Source organism: Thermobia domestica, chromosome 4 (assembly GCF_964235325.1).
Source record: "Thermobia domestica chromosome 4, izTheDome1.hap1.1, whole genome shotgun sequence".
Lineage (NCBI taxonomy): Eukaryota > Metazoa > Arthropoda > Insecta > Zygentoma > Lepismatidae > Thermobia > Thermobia domestica.
The window spans coordinates 172,866,842-172,887,196 of record NC_137457.1 but is presented as its reverse complement, the minus strand read 5'-3'; the positions used below and the strand labels follow the sequence as shown (position 1 = coordinate 172,887,196).

Sequence of the window (20,355 nt, the reverse complement as noted above, 5' to 3'; positions counted from 1 at the left end):
TCTACCTGGTCTTTAATTTCTGGTTTTGTATTTTCTCCAAATTTGAGTCTAGTTTGGTCAAAATTATTCCTTGCATGTAAAACCTTTTTATATCTTCTTCCGTTAACCCTTCTACCCTTAACTCTTTCTCACTCTCACATTCCTCAGCATTTCCTATCATTACATTTGGTTTCAACAAAATTTTCTTATTTGATTGATTCGAACCCGAAGCAAAATGTCCACAACTGCCGCAAATAGAAAACAGTTCGCGTGCTTATCATCGGTGTTGGAAGTTTTTGATTCAGATCCATAGCAGCAACTATGGTACTGCTGTTATTTTATTTGCATTTCTATTTTGCATTTCTCAAAGATTGGTAGGCTGCTTCGGCTTTACGAATATGTATATGATATTCAGGTGGTCTAGGTTCTATGTGTAGCATCGAATCACAAGTTTTACAAGTGTCGGTGCCAGACACTTTTAATGTGTTGTTAAATTCATTATTGAACACATATCGATATGTATGTAATTTCACTGAACCGACATCCCTTTGTTCACATTGTTCCAGTTATAAATCGTACACTAGTTGTAAAGAAAGCACCGAAACTACAGCATGTATATATGAGCGTTCAGGGTTTGCAGCTCTGTTGTAGTGAGAACATTATCTTGGAAACGACCTAATGTGATTCCTGATAATATTTAGTTTTTCTTCCGAAATAGCATGGCGGCAGTGTTAATGTTTACCTGGACGATACTCTTTGCAAGAAAACAACGTTTTCGGAGGTTTATCTTTCGTATGTGTTCTCTATTCATCACGCCGGTATGCAATCTACGTTCAGTGATACCATGGGTATTGCAGAATGCTTATTGACAGACGAAGAAAATTATGAAAAGTATTGGCGCGCCCGAAGACATTCACATGTCTCCTGTCTTAAATATACACACGTTCACATTCTGACTTCCTCATTAGCCCAAATAGATAGGCATTTTGCGTGTTGAAATCTTCACGTTGTAAAACGAAATTAAAATATTATCTTTGGTTTCAGAATCGATATCCTTCAAATAGCCTATATACACCAATCAGTTTTACAACACCTCACATCACTTCGTATTTTATCCGGTACTTCCTTACCTATGGGACGAATGTAAACCTTCCCTGTGTCGCTATTAAGCTTACATTCATTATCCTTCCATTTATCTTCTTTTCTTTGTCTGTTTCGTGGTTTAACAGCCGAATTTCCTAGACTGGAATTACTTTCAACGTCTTGCATAGCGGTCATTATTACTTTCAACAGCAATGTGTATCAGCGGTAACGCTTGGCCGATTTCTAGACTGATAATCAATGACAGATAGTGATATATCACCACAAACTCACATAGACGGAAGCGGGATACGTCATTTTTCCACAGAGAGTTGCAGCTGAAAGGGGATACGTATTTTTTCCACTAAAAGTTTTGATACAAACGTTTCTTAATTTTCGTCCTACGATTATGGGATCCATATTATACGGAGTTGAATCCTAACATTTCTGCTCAATATACCGGTTAGTTCCCTGTATCCAAATTTGTAGATATCTCGATTTTCCAAATTTTGTGATACGCCCTTTTTCCACTAAGCCCCTCAATTGTTACCGGTTATGAATTGTCTCGTAAGGCATTTCATTAAAACTTTATGTCTTGATTTAATTACTTATTTTACAAAAAAGTCAATATAATGTAGAAATTTGGAAAGTAGTGACGTTGAAAGAATTTCCAGCAATACACACATCATTAAATGATGTTGTAGCTTAGTTCATACTCATCATTTTTATGATAGGCCCTACCTTTCCATTAATTTAAATTAGGGGCAATACTCTCTAACGTAGCCAACTTTGAAGCCGATATACAGTTTAGGTCTGATCACGCATAGCTGCTAACTGATTTCAAATCTGTTAAGTGTTATGCTCAAAATTCGCAATATTTCTTTAGGCAGGAAAAATTTATTCCATTTTTCATTATGTTCGCTTGCCTGTTTCTCCTAAGTGATTGTACACACCATTCTATTTTTGTCGTATGACTAGCACAAATTACATTTATTAAGCCAGACCTTATTTAAATCAATGTATGATAACCTTGCAGTATGACAATGGGCGTACGATGAAAATGAAATAGTGTTCAGACACTAATAGTTTTCTTGCTATGTAACTGTTCTTATCATTCGTATCATAACAGAAAACCTAATATAATCTCTCTCTTGTTTTCACGGAAAACGTTCTAAGTCAAAGATCCCATGGCTCCAGTCAACAAGAAACGTTTGTTTGACTACACCGAAGGTGCTATGAAGAATGTTTTGGAAGCCATAAGGTCGAAGGCAATGAGTAGGCGGAAAGCCTCGAGTACGTTTGGTGTGCCAAAAACAATACTTAGATAAATTACACAACAGGCGTCCAGAAGGAAGTAAAATGGGTCCCTCAACTATATTGTCGGAGAAAGAGGAGAAACAACTTTCCGATTGGTTGATTGCTGTGGCGAAATCAGGATTTCCTATGAAAAGGACGATCTTCTAAACACGGTGCAAAAACATATTACTTCTGGTGGTAGATTTTGGCTGGTATAATGCGTGTTTGAAAAGACATACCGAACTGTCTGAGAGATCGCCTGAGATAGTGTCGCAAGCGCGTGCGTGTGTATCTGAAATAGAAATAAGAAACTGGTTTAGTGAACTGAAAGATTATCTGACTGAGTCAGGATATGGAAACATACTTGGAGATCCTACACCTGTACTAAATTTTGATGGAACAAACTTTCAAATGTGTAAAAAGACTGGAGTTGTATTAGGCCCTAAAGGATGGAAAAATCTTTACAAAATTACACCAAGTTCAGAAGAAGATAATATCACAGTACTAGCTGGTTTTACTGCTGATGGCAAAACTTTACCAACGATGGTTGTATTTCCATATGTAAAACCTCCTAAAAACATCGTGGAGTCCTTTCCGAAAGGATGGGGCTTAGGTCTATCCGATTCCGGATGGATGAAGTTTGAAACATTTTACGAGTATGTTGCAAATTTACTTCTATCATGGTTGAAAGAACAACAAACCATGTTTCCCGTCTTGTTTTTTGTTGATGGGCAAAAGACACATTTAACTCTTCACACAAGCCAGTTCTGCACGGATAACGGTATTATCTTGTATGCCCTTTACCCTAATGCTACACGCATATTGCAACCTGCTGATTTAGGAATCTTAGAGGAAACTAAGTGGAAACGTATTGTTAATGAACGGCAATGACAGAATCCTAATCAGGTCCTATCTAAACAATATATTTGTCCACTTCTCTTTGAAGTAATACCACGTAAAGCAACATCAGAAGATAAAAAGTGCCTTCAAAAAAATTCGGAATTTTCCCATTTGAGCCCAATAGCTTTGATTATACGAAGTGTTTCAAATCAAGAAACAATGATGTCTTGCTCAGTAGTGTTTCCGAAGATAGCAGTAAGTCTACAATTATTAATGAGAAATATAAAATTGCGCTCGAGGTTGTGAATTATGAACTTGGGTTGGATGTGACACAAACGTTTCAAAAACTTGCGGAACTTTGTGAAGAACAAACGTTTCCGATCACGAACTTGCTATATTTACACTGTGGCAAAAACTTTTTCAAAAAGGTGTTGAAAATATACCCGATGGTTTGAGTACGGAGGAACGGAAGCTACAAAAGAAAATTCATTCCAAAGTGCTACACCGGAATTGCTTGAAATTGATGCTAGTGACCAAAATACTAGTAAAGTTGAAAATCCTGAGACTTGTACACTTCAATCTAGCCCTACATCAAGTTCTTTTCAAGATCATTTGCGGTGGCCAGGCGAAGAAACATCAGCGAGAAAGAATAGCAATAGAGGATTAGAGAAACTTCCTTTCGTCATATCTTCTTCTGAATAGATAAAGTACCACTCAGAGAAAGAGAAAGCGAAAGTCTTACAGGATAGAAAGAAAGAAGAGCGTAAAAGAAAATCTTGGGAAACAAATGAAAAGAAAATCTAAAAGCAAGCCAGTTACTTTGGGAGGAACGTCTACTTTGAACCGAGACAAAACTAAACAAAATGAAGTTGAAGACAGTGGAAAACGTTTTGTTGAGGACGGGCAGGACAAGGACGAAAATGTATTTCAAAATAACATAGGCCTAATAAATACCACTGGGACTTCTTTCAGTGAAACAGACCTGTGCGAAAGTGTGCCAGCAAATAGGGAGAAAAGCAGAAGCGCAAATGATGGAGATGATGCTGCAAATGGAAAAGTTGAGTGTATGCAATGTGAACAGTGCCTTGACACTGAATTGAATTACCCGCTAAAGTGCGTTATGTGTAACCAATGTTCCGGAAAAATGAATTTGGTATGCATTCTCAAAATACATCGAGCATTTTATCCTGACTTAGAAGCATCAACTGCACAAACGTATGAAGAATTTCAGTGTCCTCGATGCTTTTATGGACAAAGTGACTCCAGTGATGAAGAATTTCTTTTGAACTGTAGTAGGATGTAAGCAAACGTATAAATAGCATAAGGATTACAGTTCTTTGCACTATATTAGTTTATTAGAAGAGGCAACATACAAGAAAAATGTTTTTAAAAACAGTTTTATAATATATTGTGAAGTATTTAGGCATATTTTTCATATTTTAGTCATATAAATGTCTCATACTTTTAGTGGTCGACTACTGTAGCAAACACAGGTGGACCACTGATTTTTTTGTGGTCGAGCACTATACGTTTTAGTAGTTTTCACAAAATTTAAATTTAAAACAACATTAGAAGAATTTTATTCAACGTTTGATCTATTGTATTTTTGTTGAACACTGCATTCTATAAAATGAATGTATTTTTTTTTCTTTTGTAATAAAGCAGTCTACACTAGCAAAATTTCAAAGTAGATAGTTGTCAAATTCGGTCGACTACTGTCGCTTTTAACCTACGTATAACAAAATGGTTTCTCCCACGAATACTTATGTTATTGCCGAGAACCAACAGAACAGACGTAGCGAGAATTATAGTACATTTCACGCAAATAATACACACTGTCCAGCTAATATATTACTATGCAATATGGCTCAATTCAAGGGAAATGATAATTGTAATGTTTTAAATAGCGAAAATAATTCGGTGAATAGTGAGATACTTGCTCTTAAAACCCACACGATAACTACGCCCATTGTTAGGGATAGAATTCTGCCTTGTATCAAAATTACTATTGAAAATAACAAGTAAAAGGCGTTTTTGGATTCTCGTAGTCAAATTTGTATTTGTACTAGGATTCTTCTTCCTCCTATCATTACCTTCTTGAAGAACATACTATCCGTGATATCTAGGATAACGGACCTGAAACTAACACGTTAGCTGATTTGAAGATTGACAGCTGTTCTTTTATGCATTCTTTTAGAGTTGTAGACAAATTTTCAGCTTTGTTTTGTTGGGGAATGCTTAGTTACTTCCTCATCATGTTGCTATTAACCAGGACATTCAACTATTTCACATACTTAGGCTTGGAAAACCCACTCATTACGCACTACCTGAGGGTCATGCTATAGGAACGGTTTCCGACCAAACTGCGAACTTAATGGAAGTGTATTTCATAACGGCCAAATCTGTTACTTTACCACCAAAATTTAAAGTTTCCGTGCTTGTTCGTAAACTTAATGATTTAGTGGGTGTTACGAATATTTTGAAACCCAATGAAAAATATTCTAAAGCTGAAACTTTTGTGAATGAGTCTAGAGTGGATTCTGTCAATCCTGTTATTAGAGTACTCACCCGAACCAAAATGTTGTGTTCAGAGAAAATGTTCACTTAGGTGTAACTATTGACATTGGGCAGGGTGCATATGATCCAAATGATACAGATACTGCTCAAAATCATGGTTCAGCCCGTAAACAAGAAAACAGTATGTTTCCTGCCGGTTTTGACTTCAAGCGTCTGGCCATTAACCCTCAACTTTCTGAAGATTAGAATCAAATATTTTGTTCTGTTATAGAGGAGTATAAGCATTGTTTTTCTTGGTCAGATGATTATTTTGGGGTGTCTAAGGGCTACGTACATTAAATTAAAGTTCTAGATGACGCCCCAGGGCATACTAATCAGTTTCCAATTACCTTCCATTTAAGGGAAGTTAAAAAAGGTTGATATTTTGCTCAAACAAGGGGTAATTGTAAGGTGTGTATCTAGTTACAATTCACACATTCTCCTCGTGATAAAAAAGTCTGGAGTTATCAGATTTGTTTTGGACGCCAGGTTCATTAACCTCCATATAGCACCTGACAGTTTCCCAATACCTTCGATAGAGTACATTCTTTCGAGTCTTAATAAGTGTCGCTACTTGTGTTGCAACGATTTATTCAGTGGTTTCCTCCAGTTGAGGATCGCTGAGGAATATCAACTTGTCACTACCTTTTCAATCCAAGATATTGTTTTTTTTTTTTTTTTTTTTTTGTTTTACACCATTCCCTGAGGGTCATATCACTAGTTCCGCTAGTATAAACAGATGTGTAAACATGACATGAAAAGGATTAGAATCTGAACACGATTTTGGGTACTTTATTGTTGTTTCCTGTATGTCAACAGTTTTGAGGATATTACCATTCACACCAGGAAGTTATTTAAACGAATTAGAGAACGTGGTCTTAAACTTGCACGAAGAAGAGGAAAATTGGTTTATTTTTCATTTAGGATTTTGGGACAAGATATTTAGTACGATGACTGCGAAATTCCAAAAATATAATTTACTACATTAGTAATTATAAACGTCCGAAGACGAAAAATATTTGAAGAGTTTTCTAGGGTTAGCTAGCTTTCTAAGCAAATTTTTACCTTTTTCCTGAAATCGCGAAGCCTTTGAAGTCGCTTCGCAGGAAAGATGTACGGTTTAAGTGGACACAAAAACAAGATGCTTTTTAGAAAATATAATACCTTATCATAAAGTCGCCATATTTAGTGCATTAAAATCTGTAACACTCTGTGTATTTCTTTTATGATGCATCAAATCCCGGTTTAGTAACCGTGCTCAAGCAACATCAAATGATCAAGAGTTAGTACCCACTGCTTATTATAGCCGTAGCTTAAGTAAAATTAAAAATCTAGACATATTTATGAACTTGAGCTTTCGATCATTATATATGTCCTCCGATCTTTTCGTTATTTTTTACTAGGACGACACTTTTACTTGAAAACTGATTGTAAGAGCTCAATGTTTCTGAAGCAGACACAAATGTAAGTAAATTTGCGAGTTGGCTTAGTTTTTTTGAACAATATAACTTTACTATGGCACATGTATGCGCAGTATCTAACGTAGAGGTTGATGCTGTTTCACGTTTTTTCTCGTGCCCACAGAAATCTTTGTGAGGAGCAACAGAATGAGAAAGATTATCGAGTATTTTTATTCCACTGTTACTGAGTGTAACAATATGCTAAGTGACGAGACTAGAATTACAGATGAACAAATGAAGGACATTTATATAAAGATATTGTGGAATGGTTAGAAAATAAGGAAAAGATACATTCGAAAATTTGAAAGACAGGCATTAGATTTCACGGTTAAAGAAGGAATTTTGAATAGAAAACAAAAAAAAATCTAGTGGTATAAAATTTTCAGCTGGTGTACCATTGGGATTGTGCTATAAAGATTTTGATGTGGCTCATACGTCTGTCGTTAGTTCAAGTCGCGCAGGTTTTTTAAGACATATCCTTTGGTGTAATCTGTGTATTTCCCTGAAATGAAACACTACATCGCTCAGAAATGCAAGGAATGTTTAATTTCTCAGACAAGCAAGAACAAATCTGGTTCTGTTACGGTATGCAAATGTATCCTCAAGTGCCGCCTTTCATCGCCTTTTTATAGATATCGGACGGGGTACCCCCAAGTAATATTTTGAGACAAATATTTGATCGTGGTTGTGGATCCTGCTACTCGTTACACTATTTGTGGTTCACTAGCAGATATAACAACTTATTATGTAAGTAGTTTTGTTTAAGAAAACGTAATTTTAAAATACGATATTTTTAAAGAAATAGTCACAGACGAACGCCCACCCTTTACTAGTAACTTATTCAAGGAGTTGTGTGCAATGACTGGAGCCAAGATTCGATTTGTAAATATTCAATCACATTACGGGACTGCTGAGTTAGCTATCCTAAACATTGTGCATTGTGTAACAAAGGTCAAGTTTAATTGGTCGAACTGCTGCCATCTGTTGTGTTGGCCCACAATTTAACTGTCAATGTATCGCTAGGACACAGCCATTTTTAACAGTTGTATGAATTCCGATATAGAATGCTACAGGAAGCAATTTTGGACACCCCGTCTCAATTTTCAGGAGAATGCTGAACGTTTGCAGCAACTTGGAGAAATACGAGACAAAGCCCATGACAAATGGTTTCAGAGACATAAGATATTTTATGACAAACATCATTCGAGACCCAATTTCAATGTCGGAGACAAGGTGTAAATTCAGGACAGTGCCATGAAGAAAGGATCCACCAGAACTTTTAATGGACATTATTTTCGTCTAGGAATCATTCAGAATATTGACTACCCAAATTCCTATTTTGTTAAGTTTAACACTGAGCAAGAAACATTCAAGATTGATTGGATTCCAGTACAAAGATTGAAAACGTACTAGGAGAAGCAGAAGGAAAACGAGTAAAAGGGAGAAGAATTTAGTAAACATTGTGAGAAAATATGTAGTTTGAAAAGCGGGAAGGTGAAGATTGCTCCAAACTATAATCTCCCCGCCGATCATGTATTGTTGACGTGTAGTCCCAGAGATGCGAACAAGAAAACTTTGGAGAATTTTTATAACAATTGTTTTGATTTTGGGTTGAAAAATCAGTTTTCCACTGTGGTTTTTCCCGGCATGTCTGCCGGTGCGTTTCATTTCCCAAAGGAACCTACTGCGAGAATTGCATTGTTAAATGTACGAAAATTTTTAATGGATCATTTGACAAAGTAGACTGTATTGTTTTGTGTATTTTCGACAAGGAAAATCGGGATCTCTATCACCGTCTTTTACCTGTGCATTTTCCAAAAATTAAAAAAATAAGAAGAGGACAGTTCTGTAAGGAATATTTGATGACTTAGGAACATCTGTGAAGGTGGTGACGAATTTTATTTTGACACTCGCCATGTCATTATGTAATTTGTTTTGATTGTTTTTGTGTTTCTAAGTCTTGCCAGCAATAACAATACCACGAAGAAAAGGAGATACTTAGAACTGTTGGTTAACTTTGGAGAACACATTTCCTTTTCTTGGTTATTTTATCTAGAGCTTAAAACATGAACAGTTAGTATTTTGGCGCTAAATCAATATCTTATTGATACACTGTGGTTTGCAAAAGAAAGAAAAGCGTGACAGACGGAATTTTGAATTGATATTTGTATGCTATCTATGTTATGGTAGTAAAGAATAAGATATTCATAAATTTTTCGTATTATTCAGGATGCATTTTATGATGAAATGGTGGATATAAAGAAGAATGAAGTTTTCTTTTCCTGGATTAGTTTGATCTGGCCCTACGATTTATTATGGGGTATTGGAAAGATACTCAGCCAATGTATACTTTTGAAAGGAATATACACGGTCGTATCCTCTTGTGTGATTTTTAATGATTTTATGAATTCTAAATGTTTCATTGCCTGTAGTGTATATGGTAAACTTGGGTATTTCATCATGAAGAAGACTTGGGATTTATGTTTGACGAATATTTGTGTAGTTTGTGTGATATGTATTTATGTATATTTAAAGAATGGACTTGATTTCACATTTTCCTGTAGGTTCACGTTTACTTTCATGCAAGAATAAAGAAGATTCTTTCTCTTTTATCGCATATTTTAGTAAGGCATTTAGGAATGTGTTTTATGATAGTCTGACATGTTGATGTATTTAAAGCTTTAATAGCCAGTGCAAAGGGCTTTACGACAACCATTGTGGAACTAAATTCTCTACAATTTTTTTTCAACAAACTTAAATCAACAATATTTTATGTTGTTTCATCTATTCTTTCTATGGGTAGCTAGATTATTTGTTCTTCTACCGCGTAATAATTATTTTGACTATTGAGTTAAATTTAATTGCTATTGGAGTTTGTATTTACTATATATACATATGTACGTATGGATTACGATTTAAATTATTACTTTTGCATGTTTCCTCCGATTTTTCGTCGGTTTTTATTCCATTTATAATTTTATCTTATTATTATGCCTACTTTCATATCTTACGTGTTTTAGTCAGTCACTGACTGTATCAACTAATTCTTGTGATGTTACTATATGAAACCTGTCTAACCTACTCCTATGATCTACTCGTACTGAATAAACTTTCCAGTTATGCGATACGTAAAGACATTGTACCTGCGATTTCCAGACATACCTTTGATTTACAACATCGACTTTGCTTTGTGCACGTTATTTGCCCTTGACCATTATGCTATCAACTACCTAGTGTTGTGAACATTTATGGTGTACTCATCATTTCTTAATATATGATTTCTTTCCAGACTATAATCACTGCTGTGACTTTTATTATGAAGACTGAATGGAAGCACAAAGATGCTCATGTTTCTTTTTTTAGAGAAACCAAAAAGGTTTTTTCTTGTCTCCGAAATGTTTTCATTCGAGACTTTGATTTCAGGGTGTGTGTGAAGTCATCTTTCAATGATAGTTGTTTTCATTTGGACACATCATAAAGCGTTTTATTTTCGGAATATTTTATTTTAAAATTCTATGCAGTAAAAAGCATCATCGTTTGTTTAAAGTTGAATCACTTTTCATTTTTTTCTACGTTCATTTATTTTTCTTACAAAAAATTTACTTGCTGTTTGCTAATTCCTTCAACACAGGTAATTTCTTAATCAACAAAAACGACAGACTGTTTAACTGTCAGCTTTCCTATCATCACCTCATCTTTGGTTAATCTATGAGCACACACTTTTTATCGAGACTGAAGAAATTGTCAATGACCCAGGATATTAATCCGGAAGGGATATCGAAGAAAACCATTGAGAGACTTTTGGAAGAGGTATTCCGAATAGAATGGGAGACGAGTCAATGTGTAAGAACCCGAGCTACAGTTGCGAGTCTACGAGAAGTTTACTTGCTCTAGCCTAAAAAGCACCTTGTCTTAGCTAACGTTATAGCTATCAGCTACGATGGATAATTTGTTAAAAAGCAATTTTGATTAATTTGATGTTTTCACAATGTTAGTTTTCCTGACGAGGTTTGGCAGACCCTTAGCTCACGACTACCGGAACGCCCAGCTGATCAGAGAAAAGAATGAACGGACATCAGTCCACAGGAAGAATCGTCAATAACGAAACGCCGAGACTACAAGTAAGTGCAAGTAGATAAACCAATACTAAAAGTTGCTACCATCTCACCCTTTTGAACCAATTGAACACCACAATCTGTTTCATCATAATCTTTTGTATATGCTCGAGGTTTGTTCGTATGCAACCAAGGTCAGATCCTGTACTTTATACTCTACCAAATTCGATGTTTACAAAATCCTTAGCGCAACTTGTCAGTTCTGACATCACCAATTACAACATTAATTAGCGAATTATCTGAGCTATCAGACTCACAAGGGGCGACTGAACAATATTGATAGTTGTTTTCATATGATAATTTTGAGAACGGGCGGTTTAATGCTTTTACAATGACACTGAATAAGGAGATTATTTTCAAGGCTTTCCTAAGTACGAAACCGTGAATACCTGATGAATATGATGTAAGAAATTCTAATGTGTAACAAATGTGTAAACCAGCCTTTTGATATATCTAAAGACATTTTGTTTCACTTTATCGTTTACAATCTAGATTTCAAATAATCCTTATTGTATTAGCATTTATGATTCATAAAGCATTTTCATCATCTCACCTTTGAGAAGACATCTACAGTTTGAAATTAACTTCCAGACACTTCTTTCTAAGCAAACTTAAATCCAACCACAGATTTTTGGGAGGGGATGAATATGTTAGGGAAAGGGGCAAGTCATTAAAAATTTTCTTCCAAATATCTAAATATGTTTTTTGCAAGAGCATTTTTAATGACTTACCCCTTTGTTTTTTTGCATTGAGATTCGCAGACGCCACGTTAAGTGTATGTGGCCCAGGCCCCTAGCCCCCTTTGGTTGCGGGCGTGTTTGTAAGTACTCAAACTTTGTCTACCGAACAAAAATATTAGACCTGCTATTCACTGAACTACTCATTAGTTTTGTTTCCTTCGGGTCTAGGTTAAAACTCCAACAGCCAAAAACTGCCACACTGAGCAAATGTCAAAACGCCCTCACAATCAGTCATAATTCCCACACAAATGGACACATCTCCCAAATGCACGAACGGTCAAAACTAGCACAGCCGAAAATACCACACTCAAGAAGTGTCAAAACGCCCACAGAATCGCTCATAACTGGTACACAAATGGACAAAACACCCACACATAGCAAGTTTTACAATCCCCACATCAATGGACAAAACTCCCACACAAACGGACAAAACTCCCAGTCAAATGGACAAAACTCCCATACGCAGAAATTGTCACAACCGCCACACAAATGGACAAAACAACCACCCAATCGACAAACCTCTCACACTTTGAAATGGTCATGGTTGCACATCTTGTAAGCTTCACACGCTGAAAAAAAGGAAAAGTAACACAAGGGGATTTGTCCACTTATCACCTTCACTTTGGATCATAAGCGCTTTTTTTTTTTTACATTTATTTTTTTAAGGGTGCGAAATATACAAGACGTGCAATCAGGATCATTTCAAAGTGTGTTGGGTTTTGTCCGATAGTATGGATATTATGTCCATTTGTCTGGCGGTTGTGACAATTTCTGCGTGTGGGAGTTTTGTCCATTTGTGTAGGAGTTATGACCATTGGCGGTTATGACCGCTTACCTGTGGGGGCGATTTGACATTTTCTAAATGTGGGATTTTTGGCTGTTGAAGTTTTGACCTGCTCACATTTGTCGATTTGTGTGGGAGTTATGAAAGATTCTGTGGGCGTTTTGACATTTCTGGAGTGTAGGAGTTGTGACCATAAGTGGATTTGGGAGATTTGTCCATTTGTGTGGGGGCTATGACTATTTGTGTGGGCGTTTTGACATTTTTGAGTGTGGGAGTTTTGGCTGTGGGAGTTTGACATACTGCTTTTCCTCCCCGTTCAGATAAACAATTAGAAATAAACATTTTAAGTCGTACTTGTCTCTTCAAGGACTGTCAATGTAACGAGAATGCAACTTAATAAAAAAGCTTTTATTCTATATAAACTGGCATAAATATTAAAATCTCAAGGGAGGATATACTTCCTGATTATTTTTGTTTCGTGGGTTAGAGCTAGCAACAGCTATTTTTAAAAGTATAAGCCCTAGAGTATTATACCCTAAAGATTAATGACGCACAGATCATTTGCCAATTTTGTACCGTTTTGTCATTTTACAAGATGGAAAGATACAATGTCAGTGGTACACGTCAAAGCACCCTGTAATGGAAAGAGATAAAAATTGGAAGGTAGTAAATCTCAAACAGCCCCACTGTTAAACAACAAAAGCCTTTCGTTGTTCTCCAAGACTTTGGCGCATAAGCAACTGGTTTTCCCTTCTTTCAGAGAAGGGGACACTGACAGCGTAAATTAAGGTTCATGTTCGAAAACCTAAATATTACTGTCATCATCAGGAATGTCCAAGGAGTGTTTGAAAAAAGCATTTCTAGGCTATTCATTTTGCATAGTTTCGATTTTAAAGAATAACAATTAATTTTAAAATTTTAAAAAATAACTATTAATATTATAATCGTCACGAACTTTCTAACGATCATCAAGTAAAACTTTAGTCCAGGAAAAATTATTTGGATAAATTAAAAATTAACAAAAATTAAATTGATTATCTTAATCGCTAATTTTTTAACGGATTAATTGCAAGCCTTAAACGGATAAAATTGGGCACAGTGGCTCAGTGGAGAGTACTTACCTCTGATGTAGGGGGTCCCTGGTTCGATCACCGGTCAAGCAAGTTTGTGGTGGACAATATCGTATCCGTGTGTATTCGCTCCGTACTCCCGTTTTGTCACACATTCTCATTCCATACTTCTTCCATCTTCAGTCTCTTGCCCTAATCACCGTCTTAAATAGCCCATTATTATTATTATTATTATATTTATTATTATTATTATTATTACTATTATGAATTCTGCTACTTGTGATAAAAGGGTTCCATTTATTGTAATATACTATGCACTATAATCTTATATTCATATCATAATATGTGATATACAAGAAATGTTACGTTATATATCTTCTATTACTCGTGACATACTCAGCACATTAGTTGGGGAAGTGAATAGTTCAGAAGTTATTATGTAGGCTCATTATGTTCATGGGAACAGAAAGACTATAACTGCAATTATATAAACGTACCATTGACTGCCAATTGCTCACTTAGACAATCTATGAAGTTCACTTCCTCACAAGATTTTCTTACAAACTAGCTCAGTGGATAGTACAGAGGAATATTATTACATTTCAAGTACCATCAATTATCACGACATATGATTATTAGTTTTAATTAACTGAAATGGTATATCAACTAAAGCTTACTGGCAAAAGGTTAACAATAAGTTTACGCATGAGTGATTAGTTTGTTCGAAATAATTTTTAAAGAATATGGAAAGATTTTCGAGACATTCGGGTCAAGTAGAGATTTTGCCAGCAGTTTTGTATCGACTCGAAATTCTAGACTAGAAAAACATTTGCCTTGACTCGTATCGAAATTTACCAAATGTATCTCAACTCAAATCTCGTCTCGAATTCGAACCGAGATTTTTGACATATCTCGACTCATGCGTATCCTTCATTCTCAGTTTGGCTAGATTGTGAATGGCTTTTTGCCAAGCCGCTCAAGCTGTTAACAACAATAAACTGGGACCAGCAGTTTTGAACATATTTGGTAGGCAAAATATAACTTTTAACAAATTTTGGCTAGAGACTGAATACTTATTTCTCCGAAACTCAAACCCAGAATCTCATGAACGACGTCGTTGCCTCCTCGACTTCTCGACGATAAACCGACTATCTTTATTGATTATGCACGGTGTTCTTATAATAATAATAATAATAATAATAATAATAATAATAATAATAATAATAATAATAATAATAATAATAAGTTCTAATAGATCTAGTAACATTGAGAACAATTATATTGCCTATGTATGATAACTATGGAGAGTATTTGAAAGTGCGCAGGTTGTTTTGTTCGATTTGGTTGTTTTTGGCTCGACTCGACTTAAAGTTCGACCCAAATTCGGGTCGAGTTTCGATTCGAGTGTGAGGAAATTTTTCGAGCCGAGTTCTCGATTGGAGCTAAAAGATATCTGTTATTTGTTCAGTCGAGTTCCAAAGAAAATTCGCTCGAACTCGCTACTGCCCATCCCTTCCACAAATGTAGTGAGATTTCTCTAAATTAATTTGAATTTATTTTATCGAAAGTTGGTAATATTTATGTTGGAAATAGTATAACGTTATGCTAAGACTTACTGATCATTATATGTACTTCGTGGCATGATCTCACATGACTTTCGCAGGTTCAAACGAGCTTCAGACTTCCTAAACTCTGAATGAGATGTATACTTTCCAAAATTCTCCCATCATCCCTAAAGATGAAGAGATCATTTGATGCCTGTATTTTACGTTTGAAGCCACACTGCATAGAGAGGAGTGAGACAATTCTTGGAAATTATTATCTATTGTCACAGAACAAAAGCATTTTTGCACATGGTTTTGTTGTCCACATCGAAGGATAGTATGAAATAATGTATGTAGCTAAAGTTAAGTAGAAGATTTCTTCAAAACACAACACCATGAATACACAAAAACCTGGGTGTACAAATCCTTCGTTTCGGAGTTATAGGCTTGCGAAAGCATGGAAAAATGAATTTCGAAAGTCCATACCTATAAACTATGGTATCTACCATAGCCGGGTCAAGAGTTCACTTAAGAACTTATATATAAACTATCCAAAAATAAATGTTTCAGAATCCTAAGGTTCTCACCCAACAATCTTTATACAGGCAGTTTGATTATGGGGATATAATTTGAAGTAGTCTCCGACTACCTCTATAAAATTATTGGCGGAGTACCACAGGATTCTGAAACACAGATATTCGTATAGCGTAGATACTAGTTCCAAGTAAATTGTTGACCCGACTACGGTAGGACCCATACTTTTCAACAAACGGATTTTCAAAGTTTATTCTGCACGTTTCCGACAGCCTATAACTCCGAAAGGAAGGATTTATGCACCCAAGTTGATGTATACTTTTTTCGTATCTTCGTGTCAGGAATCACATCCAAATGTTGCGGTGTTGTTTCGAAACATCCTGTATAAAAAGCAACGAGTTAATCAGTACAGGGTTGCGCACCTACTTTTGGGCCAGCTTGTATAATATGGTTTTGCTCTCCGAGATGATGGAAAGTAATATCTTTCAATATTAGAAAAGAGATATGGCTTCACACCAGTAAATGTATCGAATTTTGTGTAATAGGCATGATGGAAGTCAGAATATGATCAATATTTAAGAAATTTGAAGAAAACAACCGAGGTTTAACAACAGCTGCCTTGCTTGAGATTTTCCCTCGGACAAGGAATTACTTTTAAAAACGTCTAATGTTCAGCCTGTTGTTAATTAGGAATCTCAAAGCCTAATCTGTTGTAAAGAAAGTAGCTTCGAGGAGTAAAATAATAAAAATTTTGGATAAAAATGAGTGTGTAAATGTGAAATATCTAATTTATCTGTGAAACATTCAGTATGAGTATTACTTACTTACAAATACCCAATTTTAGTAGGATCAGGAGATATTCGAGACAATTTGCGGGGAGAACATCAAAATGTTAAGAGCTGGTCTGAGACACTATTTCATAAAAGAACGCTCATAAAAGTAACGTGTGTGCGAATTTTATAATTTATGATAGTTCAGGGACTTTGCCCTAAGCCCGCCCGCGAAGTGTATCTGGAAGAAACACTGACGTGAGTAGCATTAGAAGCTCAGCAAATAAAAGGAAGAACTAACAAACCTATTCCGCTCTAATACGCTACCATGAAGATAAAGAGACTATAATTGGAAAGAGAAGTATAATAATTTTAATAATTTTCAGTACAATGTCGATTTCTAAGTTCAAAACCGCTGAGTAAAAATTCGTAGTCATCCTCTACCTCTCAAAATAATAAATACTACTATTTACGAAAATCATTGCCTAATGAATGCTTAATATATTACCATGAATATGTCGAGGTAAAATTTGAATAGAAATTCCTTTACATCTTTCGATTTCGTTTCGTAAATTTTATAGAAATCTCTTCTTGTGTCGTCTCTATTCTCGAGGACTCACTTCTCGTCTTGTTTTGTAAATTTCTGTACAAAAAGTATTCCACCACTTAAAAGTTCTCTTATTTCTTCTACGTCACGGGAGGTCTATGAAGGGTGTAAACTAACAACATTTAAACAAAATTTCTTATTGAAGTATATTGTGTAATGGCTTGAGTTACTTAAAAAGTTCATAAGTACTCTTCACTGTAATCGTATATTTTTTTTAATTTATAGGTTTTATATACGGATCATTTAGTACCAAAATTGTGTTTGAAATCCAAGAATTAGGTGAACTAGTGTTGTTTAGGAGACTCGAAAGATTTCTTGACTCGTAGTGCAAATTATAAGAGTGATAATAGCATATATTTCTTATGAGGAAAGCTCTTTGACCCATTTTTGAACTTTTGAATACAAATATCAGTTTTGTGGTAAAAGTTATTATTTTTTCGCATCTCAGAAGACACCTGCACTAAATTCAAAAAACTTTGTGAGTCATTACAGGACAAAGAGTTATTCGCCCCTCCCACTGGCGAAACCATTTTGCGGCAGTTTCAGATCTTTTTCTCAGTTTCAGAACGTATATATATATAATTCGCACCGGCCTTTTAGACCGAATCCAAACAAATACCGTAACATGTAGAAAATACTTATTTTTCGTTAAAAGAGTACACACAATATTTTGTGTTATTTAAGCGATTGATATGAAAGCATCTAATACTTTTTCTTGAGGAGAATACCACGGGAGCTACATTGAGCTATTAGAAGCGCTTCTGCGCTAGGTATGGACGTGTACCAGTTGTCGGTTGTTATATTACGTCTACTATTAGAAATTGGATGGATTAATTCTTCAACTATAAGTAAAACTTACGGGTGTGTGCTAGCACGAATAATTTCAAACCATATACGGCCGCTTTGCTTGCAATATATTGACTAAACTTGCATTTCCTTCGAAAGACTCCAAGGACTAATCAATATTAGATATTCAGGTGGTGAGTAGCTTGCTTTACACCTTTCTACAAATCCATCAAATAACTCTCTGATAGCCGCTAAATTGTCAAACCTCCGCCTTTCTTCTCATTTTGTGACATAGTCAAAGTAAAACTTGCTGAGGGTCATGTTGAGTTCGAACCTTCCTAGTTCTATTCCCTCATTAGACCAAATGTCCCTCAGCTTGATATGTTAACACTTCAAAAGACCGCCAAATAAAGTACACAAAGAAAGCAGTTTGGTCTGGCAAATCTAGAGCTTTAGAATATCGTTCTCTAGAAAATTCTTGTCTATGCCCATTAATCCTAATATTGGTGGTACTATCTTCGCAAGAACATAATCTAAGAAAAAGTTCCAGGATTCCTCTTCAAACTTCATGAATGGGTCCCGGTAAATAGGTTACAATGATTCACACAAGCAGGAAATGACAGTATAATGTTGTGATGCAAAACCTCGACTTGGTCCAAACCAATACAGCTGTGTAATTGTAGTAGAGGCAGTGGGTAATGTTTACTTGATAACGGGGTGGTAGGGTAGGGTTCAAATAACAAAGTCACGGCTTCTCATGAACCTGTGTCAAGTTTCTGAAGAGTGGTACCAACGTAACACTCTTTCAGTCTTTTCCCCGCTTTGCGATTCGTCTCGGGTTAATTATATTTCCCTTAAGATAAACAGTATATCTGTAGAAAATAAAGTTTAAACAAATAATTTAATTGTAATTCCAATCACAGAAAGTGCAACATGCTCATTCGTTATGGCAATAATTAATTTGTTCATCATCTTCGGGAATTTTCATTTCCTCGCAATTTATTAGTTTACTATAAAAAATCATGCTATTAATAAACTGTTTGTTTAGACTGAGGAGTGTAATATTGTAATTCTGAATAAAATACTTTAAATTATTTGTTTAACATCAGTGTAATTTGAAAATTAATCTAAGTTATTATGTGGCATACAGTTAGATTAACCGCTTCTAGTATATGTATTCATTTCTGATATGTTTGCGGTCCTTAATTTGATATAAAAATATCACACAAGTATCGAATGAATCAAAAATAATAAATTTATTTCAGTTTTTGTTATTTTGAATCCAACCTGTTGTTTGGACTGTAGAAACAAGTAAACGGAAATTCGAGAATCATGCTTACAGTTTTAGTGTAAAACGACATTTCAGTAAATTGTATGTACTATTTGTTTTGACTCTAGAACTTATAATACTTATACAGAGTTATAAGTTTACCGAAACGTTTGCACAATGTAACATTTACTTTAAGAAATTTTCAGAATATAGAAAAAAAATAACCGACAACACAAAGCAGTATCATAATTAAGATTTTAGTTAAGAGAAGGGGTGTTCAATACTCTTTACCTATATCAATAAATTTATATATTTTTATTCGTATATATGAATACAGTTTTTGTATACGTATTCGACGTTTCCGATTAAACCAAAACGAAGCCCAAGTGCCCTCTATCCGCAACGTGAACCTTTAGTTCCAATTGAATATTCAAACCAATCTCAATCACTATGTAGTACATCATATGAAGCAGAATATATATATGAGGCTAACCAATTGCGTTCGCGATTATTTTCCCATCAAATTTAATGAATACTTGCCTTCCAGATAAAAATTTAAACACACTATTGATAAAATGTCATGTGTAAAATTGACTATCAGGTGCGAAAATATAGTTACAAATATAATCCTTGATTCAAATTTAGAACATGAGGCAATTTTTCTGAAAGCAACTAAGAAACTAAGAAAACATTACATCTAAGGTACTTTGTACTTTGGGGGGATCTCGGTGGCTCAGTGGTAGAGCTTTAACCTCTGCTGTATGGGGCAACGTGTTCAAACTCTGCTCCTGCCAAATGCACTTTGAGGTGAGCAAACACCGTGTGCGCGGTTTGCTCGTGGTTCTCCCTTTTACTTCCACTTTTTTCATTCCACCATTTCATACATTTCTCATCATCGCTGTCTGCGTTAGCCTAGCTGGCATA

At 35.3% G+C, this 20,355-nt stretch overlaps 1 protein-coding gene across 1 annotated transcript; it reads left to right on the top strand.

Moving 5' to 3' along the window:
- The first annotated feature begins 2,246 nt into the window (after positions 1-2,246).
- LOC145682947 (uncharacterized) lies at positions 2,247-3,246 on the top strand. Its single transcript, XM_081754306.1, has 2 exons — positions 2,247-2,352; positions 2,558-3,246. Exons 1-2 carry the CDS (start codon positions 2,247-2,249, stop codon positions 3,244-3,246), a joined length of 795 nt encoding a protein of 264 aa, XP_081610432.1.
- The last annotated feature ends 17,109 nt before the right edge of the window (positions 3,247-20,355 follow it).